The 12,971-nt window shown below is 42.2% G+C and overlaps 1 protein-coding gene across 4 annotated transcripts in view; it reads right to left on the reverse strand.

The window, feature by feature from the left end:
- LOC127422660 (roundabout homolog 2-like) overlaps positions 1-12,971 on the reverse strand; it is a 658,906-nt gene that overhangs the window by 638,918 nt on the left and 7,017 nt on the right. For all 4 annotated transcript variants that reach the window (XM_051666431.1, XM_051666430.1, XM_051666429.1 and 1 more), the window contains exon 2: positions 11,494-11,613. In XM_051666431.1, coding sequence (XP_051522391.1) covers positions 11,494-11,599 — 106 coding nt within the window. In that variant the 5' untranslated portion in view covers positions 11,600-11,613. The remainder of the gene's footprint in view (positions 1-11,493; positions 11,614-12,971) is intronic.

Consider the following 12,971-nt stretch of genomic DNA (forward strand, 5'->3'; position numbering starts at 1 on the left):
ACAACAGTACGCAAGTATAAACACTATAGGACCATGCAGCCATCATACCGCAAAGGAAGGAGACGCATTCTGTCTCCTAGTGATGAATGTAGTTTGGTGCGAAAAATACGAATCAATCCCAGAACAACAGCAAAGGACCTTGTGAAGATGCTGGAGGAAACAGGGAGACAAATATCTATATCCACAGTAAAACGAGTCCTATAGCGACATAAACTGAAAGGCTGCACAGAAAGAAAGAAGCAACTGCTGCTGCTAAACTGCCATAAAAAAGCCAGACTACAGTTTGCAAGTGCACAAGGGGACAAAGATCGTACTTTTTGGAAAAATGTCCTCTAGTCTAATGAAAAAAAATATCTAATTGTTTGGCCATAATGACCATTGTTCTGCTTGGAGGAAAAATGGTGAGGCTTGCAAGCCGAAGAACACCATCCCAACCGTAAAGCATGGGGGTGGCAGCATCATGTTGTGGGGGTGCTTTGCTGCAGGAGGGACTGGTGCACTTCACAAAACAGATGGCATCATGAGGAAGGGAAATGATGTGGATATATTTAAGCAACTTCTCAAGACATCAGCCAGGAAGTTAAAGCTTGGTCGCAAATGGGTCTTCCAAATGGACAATGACCCCAAGCATACCTCCAAAGTTGTGGCAAAATGGCTTAAGGACAACAAAGTCAAGGTATTGGAGTGGCCATCACAAAGCCCTGACCACAATCCGATAGAGAATGTTTGGGCAGAACTGAAAAAGTGTGTGCGAACAATGAGGCCTACAAACCTGACTCAGTTACACCAGTTCTGTTTGGAGGAATGGGCCAAAATCCTGCAGCTTATTGTGAGAAGCTTGTGTAAGGCTACCCAAAACATTTGACCAAAGTTAAACAATTTAAAGGCATTGCTACCAAATACTAACAAATGTGACCAACTGGGAATGTGATGAAAGAAATAAAAGCTGAAATAAATAATTCTCTCTACTATTATTCTGAGATTTCACATTCTTAAAATAAAGTAGTGATCCTAACTGACCTAAGACAGGGAATTTTTTCTACAATTAAATGTTAGGAATTGTGGAAAAACTGAGCTTAAATGTATTTGGTTTAGGTGTATGTAAACTTCTGACTTCAACTGTACTTCACAATGCAGCTATAAATCAGTCATTCTGAGGGTTTCCACTTTTCACAGCTTCTCGCAGCCAAACTTTAGGTCACACTGATCCCAGATCTGTCAAAAAGAGCTGAAATTAGGACATTCACACCACAAAAAAGCATCCTTCATGGAAAATCATTTTTGTTCCTACAATAACAGTGTGGCAGAGAAAGTTGATTGTTCTTGAGGACTCATTTAGAATTATGTTCCAAAACCTATTGAGCTACCTCACATCCTACTTCCTACATAAGCAGCTGCCTTCTAGGGTAGCCTCCTATCTGAAATAGAATTTTTGTCAGAGCCATGGCACAGTGAGTCACATCCATGCTCATAAGGTTAGTCACTTTTCCCCCTCTTTCCCTCCAATTGACTGTCTATCTCTCTACTTTCTTGTTCAATAAAAGCTAAAATGCCCATAAATAAAAAAATAAATAAAAAAAACTACATATGTTCCACATTAATGAATTTCACCTTTGCATGTGTATTAAATACCCCAAGACAACAACAAAAAATCACTTGACAAACACAATTTTCTTTCCTGTGTTGTCATATTAGGCTACATTTTGAAACAGGACATTGCTGGGTATGTTGATGGGCTTGTAGCCTAAATATTTAAACAGCAAATCAGCTACATTCTTTTTTATTTGTCCCAAAAAAAGTTTGGATGGAAATTTGGATACTGCATATAAGTCATCAATATTTTTGGTCCCTTCTCCTGGTAGAGTAAGACGACATTTTGAATGTGCTACAAAGTATCTGCAAAAAGTTTCTTTTGTGAACCTTTATGGGTACACTAGCACATAAATGGCCTCAAAGCTAACATACATAGACTAAAAACCAAAACACTTCCAATTGAATTTAATGAGGTCTTAGCTAGCTAGCTTTAACCGTGCTTGTGCAAACATACAAATATTGCTACATATTCAAAACATCCAGCCATCCTCTACAGAATACTATAGGAATACCCTCTTACCATCACATCAAAGTCTGGTACAGCCTTCTCTGTCTCCATACAACAGACCAAGAATCAAAACCCCCGGCACGTTATCCACGCTGACGATCTCAAACAGAAAACATCTCCACTGACCCAACATCAAACACGAGGGGCGTTCCATTCTCGTCTCCAGCAAAGAGCTGCAACCTGACACAGAGCCACAGTGGAGCCAGAGAGCCCAGGTAACGAAGATGGATGTCCTGTAATGCAGTTAGTCTGCGACTACTGCAGAAAAAGCAATTCTGTCATGGCTGAACATTCCAGAGCAAAACAGAAACTCCAAAACCAGGCATGACATGTGAGATTTAGCATCAGATTGATTGCTGATGTCCTCAGAAGTTATCAACAAAAGAGGAAACATGGTTTTCTGGGATAATGGAGCAATAATTAGGTTTAGTGTGATTTATTAAAAATGTGATTTACTCTTTCTCAACCCTTTCCGATATAATTTAGTTTTTTTGGGAAGGTCAAACTCTCTGTCATTATTTACTCACCCATGTGTCGTTCCAAATTTGCGTTGTTATTTTGTTCCGTGCAACACAGAGGAGAACTTATGAAGGTTCTTCATGCAGCTGTTTTACAAACAATGACTGTTCATAGTGATCAATCTGTCAAGCTCCCTAAAGGACCAAAAAAACAACATAAAAGAACCATAAAAGTAGTCCATGCAACCTGTGAGCTTTGTGAGAAAATATTACCGAAATTTAGGTTGTTATTCAATGAATCGAGAAAGATATTTCAGAGCTTCAGCAGATGGGAAAATTATCGGTGAATAACCTGTTAAATATTAGTCTGTTGAAGCTTATCATATGGCTTCAGAAGACTTGGAATATAAGTCATATCGACTATTTTATTTTTTTTTTAACTTGAGCGTTAAACCATATATATATATATATATATATATATATATACAAAAAAAAACATATGTATATGGAATGACATTTTAAATTAAAGGTAAACTATATCTTTATGTGCTACTAAAGCAGAGTGCACTTTATAAGCCCCTCGTAACCCTGAGCTCATATTGACAAATAGTCTTTGAATAATTATGCTTTCCCAAGTCATTGAGCTGAAAATGTCAGTCTACTGACATTGCAGAGCAACACCGACTAGATATTTGAGTTCATAGGAGAAATCAGAACAGAAAAATCACTACACAGCAGACGAGTTCTTCGCCTTGCACCAAAAATAAAACCTTCAGGCACACATCACAAACTACCAGTGTAACCTGATGTCAGCTTTGTCAAATAACTCTGTCCAGTGAAGCTTCACTGAATCCCAGAGGATTTGTTATGTGTTATGTAGGACTTGTTCGTATATTTCTGTCTCACTCACTCATTCATTTAAGCTTGTCTCTATCGCCGTCCCGCATATTTTACTTTGGCATATGCCACAGTTGAGGTCCATTAATCAGTCTCAGCTTGTATGAGGACTGAATGTTAAACCCTCACCCTGTTAAGCACAATTAACAGCATTTGTAGCATAATGTTGATTGAACGGTTGATTGAAAACACAAAAATCACGGTTACAGTAACTCACTTACAGTGGAAGGGAATGGGGCCAGTTCAAAACAATAAAAAACATACTGTGTCAAAAGTATAGTCACAAGATGAAACAATATAGATGCTAACATAATTTTAGTGTGAAAACCGCCATTATGTCGTCATGGCAACGAAGTTGTAACATTCAATATAACTTTACACAGAAAAGTTTAGTAAACGATTTTATCACACTAAAATCATGTTAACATGTATAATGTTAATGTAATTAAGTGTTGTGGCTATACTTTTGAAACTGTGTGTATTTTATGTTTAGTATGTACTGGCCCCATTCACTTTTTATTGTAAGTGCCTTACTGTTACCGCAATTTTTGTCTTTTATAAATTTATGAGAGATGAGTTGAAATAATTTTTTTGTATGGTAATTAACTTTATGCCACAAATGCTGTCAACTGAGCTTAACTTGTATTCAACCTGGAACATTCCTTTAAAGATGTTTAGATATCTTTACTTGTAAACAAAGACAAAATACTGATTTGTAGCCATGTAGCTACAAATAAAAGCAGGCCTACCATTAACCTTGTAGACGGCAGAGGTACTTGGCAATGAAGGGAAATGGAGAACTTCACAAATTGTTTTCAGTCTGAGCAGCATAAGTAAATGGGTTTGTGTGTGCTCTCCTATAAATAAGCTTGGCTGCTGGAGAGGTGGTAGTCTGCAGAGGAACTGACAGTAGAGGGCAACGTGGCCTTGTCTCAATGGGAGATGCCAATTAAAACTGGACCCAAACCCAAAGTGTGCAATCACATGGCAACTACTTGTGAGAATGAGAAATGTGTTTTGGCATGAAGCAGATTTGCAGTAACAGTATTCTTAAGTGTCACCAAATCATTTGAAGAGATTCATTTACAAAAGTTCCTCCAATACAGCAAGTGTTCTGTCAAACCACAAAGTTGAAAGTTAACTCTGGGATAGCAGCAGCCATGTTGATCAATTAATATTGATATTCACAAGCCATGATCCGTATTTACACGCGTCGGTGGAGGAATAGCTTAAAAGGACCTTCGAATCATTATAGATCGTTTTTTCATGTGTGTTTATTTACTAGAAGTTTTTGACACTTGAAGGGCCCTGGAAGGCCAGATAGATGTATTAAGAACTGTCAAATAATTAAATGCCACAACACAGAAAAATACTTGCACTATTTATTATTAAACAACAATACAAATTGATAATATAAATCTTTTTAACAGTAAATACACATGTATTGTTACAACAAGTGCTATCAGTTGATTAAATGTTATTAATCGGGATTAATCGCATATTTTTTTTTGTAGTTAATCATGATTAATCGCAGATTTTGAAAGTGCTGAAATTTGACAATATATATATACTTCTTTTCCTGCCAGAATGCATTTATTTCCATATTAGGGAAGAAATCAAAACAATATAATGCTTTATTAACATTTTACAAACAAAGTCTTGCACAGTATAAAGATAGAAATGCACCAAAATAGCACCAATTAAAGTAACATTAAAAGATTCCCAAAGTCTAAGAGGGAGTTTAACTAATTGGAAGAACTAGTCCCCACATAGGTTGCATGTTCATTGCAATAGGCATTAGATCTCTTAAACTCCCATCCTCCACAATATTAATCTACCAGTAGACTGTGGCTATCTGCTTTGTTATAGCAATCGTGAAGCGCGTGAGGGCATCAACCCCAGCACCGCTTTGAAATCCACACTAAGAGCGTTTGCAAACAAAAACGTCTCATTCTGCGTTTTGATGATAGTTTAGACTTAACGTGCTTCTGTGGTAATTAAAATGTGTCTTACATAGGCAGAAAATACATGATTTTTATCACAAGTCCCATCCAGAGCATGTGAGTGAAGCGGAGCGGTGTGACACTCTGCTCGATGGCCCAAACGAACGCTCAAGTACCACTCACCGGTAATTTTTTTTTGCTCAAATCCCGCTCCGACATGAAATGTACACAGAGGGGTGGCTACATTGGCCTGAGCAACTGCCCCTTTGCCCAAATGGGCTGAGGACCATGCTCCTCCTGGGTGAAATATAGGCTAGGCTATAGGCTGACATTTATTAAATTATCAAATGCTTAGTAACGTACACATCTGAAATTATGTGATTGTATTGTTGTGTTTTAGTATATAAAATCTCACTGTTTATTTTGGACTGGTTTTCAATGATTGTTAGATAATCGGGTCTACCAGACCTTCGTTATCATTTGTAATCAGTCAAATATTTCTCTGTTAGCACATATGTTTACCCGAGTACTCGAGTACTCGTGCCCATCCTTAATGTCATTGAACATCTTCAAATAATGCCTAAACATTTTTTCAGTTCTAAATTACCTTTATTTATTTTAAACAAGTCATTAAACATGCCTCTACAAGTGATAAAACATTTGTGCGGTGGCACAGGAACTCACATACACACAAATTTGCGCTTTCCAGTTTAAATTGGATCTGAGTGACACAACCAACCCAGAAAACCACAATCTTTTCAACTTTAAAGTTTGTCCGAGTCGTTTATGGCAATCATGAAAACATGGAATGGTACCAGGAAATACAGGTAAAAGTGAAATTAATAATTGTTCTTCAGTTGTCTCCACAGAATGATTATTAGCCTACTGTAGATTTGATACATTAATAGGTTACTGATTTTATGCTATCAGACTTTAGGTCTGTAAATTAAAATGAGCAATTTCTCATCCTAATTTTGTGTTCAGTTTTAAAGGGCGTATTAAATTATCCAGAAAAGAGCAGTGAATGTTTTTTTCTCTTTTTCAGTATTGTTGCTTGATTAATATTCCCTACAATTTTATATTAGTAGATACTATGTGTCCCCTTTGATTTTCCTTGATATTTTTAAAGCAGCATAAAGTGGATCTGGACTTTATATGTGTCAAAATATCATGTGTTGTACATGTGCTCTTTATATGTACAGCAGGGTTTAACCATGGATTTAACAAATAGAAAAAACTGTCCTGCATAAAGTAAGATTTTGTCCAATACTGTATATATTAGAAGAAATCATGTTTAATGATCCCAAAACAATAACAAATTATTTAATTAATTCATTACACTGCCTTTGTTTAAGAAAACTTTTTTCCTCTAATGTACAATCATTTATAGCATGAATGCAGCAAGCGATGCCGGAAGATGTTATCCGCAACCACTAATCTAGTGTCCATTTTTCACATTTTACTTATTGTTAAGGTGTGGATTTGGCTTTGGGAAACTGACCAGCAGTTATGTGCACTTTATCCTGGAGCAGAAATCGAAAGCAACAGGCGGTCGATTAAGTGAGATAATTACGCTATGAAATTCTCTATGCAAGAGCGGCAATCTTTACCAATCAAATGCTCAATTGTACAATGAAGGCATGAAAGCAAAATGCTGTGCCTGCAAATTAGGACACACTGATCTGCTAGATCATACATGTTTATAAGTTTTGATGCAAGGATTTTGTGTGTGTGTGTTCGCCGGGATTCAAGGAAATATGCTTTGCCAATTTACAGTATTATCAAACTTACATATTCAATTTAGGGTGCTCTAACGTTCACAACCCCGCAGAACCGGGCCTGCATCTAGCTGACCACTCTCCACTGAACATCGACGGCTCCTCTGTGGAGATCATCAAGAACACCAAATTCCTTGGTGTTCACCTGGTGGAGAACCTCACCTGGTCCCTCAACACCAGCTCCATAACCAGGAAAGCCCAGCAGCGTCTCTACTTTATGCGAAGGCTGAGAAAAGCTCATCTCCCACCCCCCATCCTCACCACATTCTACAGAGGGACTGTCGAGGGCATCCTGAGCAGCTGCATCACTGCCTGGTTTGGAAATTGCATCTTTCTGGATCGCAAGACCCTGCAGAGGATAGTGAGGAGAGCTGAGAAGATCATCAGGGTCTCTCTTCCCTCCATCATAGACATTTACACCACACGCTGCATCCGCAAAGCCACCAGCATTGTGGATGACCCCACGCACCCCTCACACAAACTCTTCACCATCCTGCCGTCTGGCAAAAGGTACCGAAGCATTCGGGCCCTCATGGCCAGACTGTGTAATAGTTTCTTCCCCCAAGCCATCAGACTCCTCAACACTCAGAGACTGGACTGACAACACACACACACACACCCACGCGCACACACACACACACACTCAAATGTGTTTTTTTGCTGATACTTTTTTTGCAGTAATGAATAAAAATAGTGGGAAAAAAAAAACATTTTGACGCACTCTTCTGTGTGCTAATAAATTTAAATTTGTGCTAATTATTTTTTTAGTTCTCTAGCACCAGTGCTTACACTTAAAAAAGTAAGAGTAAAGCCCTGCCAAAAAGGGGTGGCTCTACGTCGATATCCAGGGTTTAATGTTATGTTCCATTCAACTTGGAGGTTTAGAATTTCCAACTTCCTACTTTGGAACAGAACTAACTGCAATAGAACACCACTTGAAGTCAGACTTCCAACTTGGAAACGTCTCGGTTACTGTCGTAACCTTTGTTCCCTGATGGAGGGAACAAGACGTTGTGTCGATGTAGTGACACTAGAGGTCGATCTTGAGAGCCCGAGACACCTTCAGATCTTTGAGAAAAGGCCAATGAGAATTGGCGAGTAGAATTTGCATGCTACTCCCCCCGACATACGGGTATAAAAGGGAGGCTGGAATGCGGATTCATTCAGGTTTTTGCACTGAGGAGCCGAGACAAGGTCCCGGCCATTACAGCAGTGTAGTTCAGCCTGTGGCAAGAGGGACACAACGTCTCGTTCCCTCCATCAGGGAACGGAGGTTACGACAGTAACCGAGACGTTCCCCTTCAGTCACTCACTCGACGTTGTGTCGATGTAGTGACACTAGGGGTCCCTAAACGAAATGCCACAATGGCTGAACTGTGTTACGTGAACTGCCAATGCAGATGTAGGCAAGCTACTGTGAGCGTAGGAACAGATGCACTCGGACTGCACGTAGCCTCCCCAGATGCCCCAAAACGTCATGGAATTCCCAACAACCCTGAGGGGGGGAAGGAGACGTATCTAGTATGGGAGCAGCCGTGGCCTTTTCTCTCTAAGTTTTTCTCTCCAGCCGAAAATTTGATTCGGCTGGGGCCTTTAATGCGCCGAGGAAGGCGTTCTTTTCCATTCCTATTCTTTCAGGGGGAAAAGACCCCGCAGAGGCCACACCCTGCCCTGAAGGGGAGGGTAAAAAAGTGGTGAATACGTCATATGGGCCTAAGGCCGCACATGGAAGTGGCGTGGCGGTAGGTCCTGCCCTTCATAGGGGAGGAGCTCTACAAATTCAGTGACCGGGGCAGAGAGGGCTCTGCCAAGGGATATGCGGGACTACCAAAAAATGGAGACACTTATCTTGCTCCGCGTGCCTGGTGTAAGGCGGGCCGGCGACTGTCGAGATTCGTCACCACCGGCTGGCCGGGGGTGTGGTTTGTGTGATGCAGCGGGGCACGCGAAGGCGGGGGGCCGCGTTCGTGAGGCCGAGGCTGCAGGCGCTCGGTGTCTGGTAGCCATGGGGATGGCGACCAGGAGAGAGGAAACTGCTCTTTTTTTGACAATGTGGGTACCGCAGCCCGTACGGGGTGCAGCGAACAGAAAAGAAAAAGGGAACAAAAGATTTTCCTCCCAGCCCTCCACCAGGGGATGGAGTGGTCTGGCTACCAGCTCCAGAGTTCCTGCAGATGTCTCGATCCTCAGGTATCCCGTCTCAGGGGTGCTTGGGAGCCCTCCTGGGGGTCTTCGCGGCCAGCCGAGAAGTGGGGGGTGTCCCTATCCTGCGGAGGGCTCTACGCTGGGGCCGAGGGCTGGGCTCAGGCTGGGGCTGGGGTGGAGCCGGTCGAGTTTGTATCACTGCAGTGGGATGCCCTCGGCGAACAGACGGGGTGTGCACTCTTGAGCCACGTCGGGGCAAGATGTGCTGAATGGCCTCTGACTGTTGCTTCACCGCCGAGAACTGCTGGGTGAAGTCCTCGATGGTGTCGCCAAAGAGGCCGACCTGGGAGATGGGTGCGTTAAGGAACCGTGCCATGTCCGCGTCCCTCATCTCGACCAGGTTCAGCCACAGTTGGCACTCCTGGACCACAAGCGTGGACATAGTCTGCTCGAGTGCGCACGCTGTGACTTTAGTCGCACGGAGGGCGAGATCAGTCACTGAGCGCAGCTCTTGTAGTACACCGGGATCGGATCTACCCTTGTGTAGCTCTTTCAAAGCCTTGGCCTGATTGACCTGTAAGAGGGCCATGGCATGCAGGGCAGAGGCGGCCTGACCGGCAGTGCTGTATGCTTTTGTCGCCAGAGACGACGTCGTCCTACAGGCTCGGGAAGGGAGTGCCAGGCGACTCCACCAGGTGGTGGCGCTCAGCGGGCACAGGTTATTGCGGCATAACCCTCGGCCGCCCCACCGTCGAGGGTAGCGAGAGCGGACGAACTGAAGGATCGGGTTCCGGCAGCAAAAGGTGCCCTCCACGATCGTGTCAGCTCATCGTGCACTTCCGGGAAGAAGGGGACTGGAGGGGGGAGTGGCCACGAGCGGCACGCCGAACCCAGAAACCAGTCGTCAAGCCGCGAGTGCTCAAGGGCGGGTCAAGCCCAACACTCGCGGCGGCCCGGGCAAGCATGGTGGTCAGCTCCACATCGAACTTAGACTGGGCTGCCACACCCGAAGGCGGCAGCCCGGTCGAGTCCTCGGCATCTGACATCACCAAGGCACTCTCCGATGCAGCGATCAACATCTCATCTGGCTCACAAGCTCCGAAAGAGACATTAGGCTGGCACTGAGGCAAGCTGCCTGTCTCATCCCAGAACTGGACTGGCGCAAACGAGCGTACCGGGGAGTGGGCAGTCCGTGGGTGTTTACCCGGCAGAACCGTATTCATTGAAGCCCCAAATCGCCTTCAGCATCAACCAGGGCGGCCTCGTACCGGTAGGTAGAAGGACCAGCAGGGGGGACAGCTGAAGTGGCTTTCCCGTGAAAGAAGGAAAGCCGCGACTGCAACGTTGCCATGGTCATGTTCTCGCAATGAGAACATGAACCATCCACGAACGCTTCCTCAACGTGATTTTGGCCCAGGCACATAAGGCAGTGATCGTGACCAGTCAGAGGCGGAGAGGTAACGACGCCATCCAGGAACTGCACAGAGACGGAAGGGCATCTTTAAAAAGACGCGTCTTTAAAAAGGTGTTCAACGTCACTGTGCCTGCTCTAATAGAGGAAATATACTCTTTAGAGGAAATAAACTCTTTTAAAGCGCCGTCAAAGCACCCAGGGGTGTAGTCTGCAGTGGAGTGCAGAGTGGAGAGAAAGCCACTGGAATGTGCCATATATCCAACAGCACACGCTTCTGAAGAGGTGAATGGATCAGTAGTAGTATTCAGCTCGCTGAAATACAACCGCTCAGCTCCGAAGAATAAATCTGAATGAATCCGCATTCCAGCCTCCTTTTTATACCCATGTGGCGGGGAGTGGCATTGTACTCGCCAATTCTCATTGGCCTTTTCTCAAAGATCTGAAGGTGTCTCGGGCTCTCAAGATCGACCCCTATTGTCACTAAATTGACACAACATCGAGTGAGTGACAGAAGGGGAACTCCACAAATTCACAACTCCGTTTTACACAAATGCAAGTGTATGACATCACGTAAACATGGCATCACCCAGAGAAAAATGGAATTGGAAATTACAACTTCCAGAGCCCGAAAGGCCACCCCTGGCACAGCCTAAACCCTACAAACAATGTCAAAACAACCTTAAACAGAGCACCAGTAATGCCATTGAATCATTTTTGAGGAACAAACACCTTATAAATTCAAAACACTTGCTCTTACCTTGCCCTTGAGTGTCCACTGAGTCTATGCACAGGATCCACATGAGGAAGATAATGAGGATGAGTGAAGGCCCAGCTAGGATGGCTCGGTTCGTGTTGTCTGCCATGACACCACTGGTTACTGCCAGACAGAAAAGAATAAGCTAAATAAATGATCTATTTTCGTGTGTGGTTCAGATATATATTTGGTTGCACTTTACAGTATGTGTACTTTCAGTATACTTACAGTGTACTTACCTAAGAAAGTACTGAGTAGGATAAGGTAACTACATGTACTTAATATGGGTTAAGGTTAGGGTTAGTACCAAGTAATTACTGTTGTTGTTGTAATTATATAGTATGTAAATGTAGAACAGTACTGTAAAATAAAGTGCCACCACATATTTGTAAGTTGGGCATATTTAATGAAGCATAATTGCCTTGACACTGATATTAGCATTTGGATCACTTATATCATCAAGGAATGTGAATATTTCTCAAAAACTGTTTTCATGAATAAACTACTAATTTAACTGCTTCTAAAATTAGCATTTTTGTCTTAGCACAAACAGACAGCTACATAGCTAGCTCAACAGACAGACAGACAGACAGATGATAGATAGACAGACAGACAAACAGACAGACAGACAGACAGACAGACAGATAGATAGATAGATAGATAGATAGATAGATAGATAGATAGATAGATAGATAGATAGATAGATAGATAAACCCTATGTGTATAAATGCTACAGAGATACATTACAAGATGAATACTCAATTGTTCTCAATATTTCCTCATCGAAAACACCCAGGCATCATACCATTATCATCTTGACATGGTCTGATACTTCAAAACATTATTCAATAAGACACATCCAATATGTGATTATTTCAAAATACAAAGACTAATTAAGAAAACAATGTACTATTTATCGGTGGCGACATTCCTGCCTTGCAAGACGTAGCCAAGCTTTCTTTTTTAATTCACTGAGAGTAAGACGACTGCTATGAAATATAACTCATGGTCTGGAATGTCCCATTCATTAAACACAAAGCTTTTATGAACCAACAATTCATCAAATTTTAATGATATGTTTGTAGAGGCACATTCAGGCCTAAAATTTATGGAGTTACCATTACACTTAATGAAGTATTATGTCCCTATGATACAAACTAATAAAAATGCCTAGCTGACATTCAGTGCGGTTTAAGTGAAGAACTGCCAGAACCTGCAGCAGAGAATTATTGCGCAGTGCAATATGATATGGAGGTTCCTGTACATAATGTATAAGACATTCCTCGTTGTCAGTTAAGGCAGTCCATGCCAAATTATTACTTTGCCGTTATTGTGAATAAAAGACATAGAATAGCATGCATACCTGCTACAACATAGCAACGTTCCATTTGATTTATTCTAAAACAGAAGCATCAAGCTAATTTTAGGTTGAGGGCTAGTTTGGAAACAACATCACCTTGTAAGGGCTGAATTTTTTTATT

This window comes from Myxocyprinus asiaticus, chromosome 31 (assembly GCF_019703515.2).
Source record: "Myxocyprinus asiaticus isolate MX2 ecotype Aquarium Trade chromosome 31, UBuf_Myxa_2, whole genome shotgun sequence".
In the NCBI taxonomy this organism is placed as follows: domain Eukaryota; kingdom Metazoa; phylum Chordata; class Actinopteri; order Cypriniformes; family Catostomidae; genus Myxocyprinus; species Myxocyprinus asiaticus.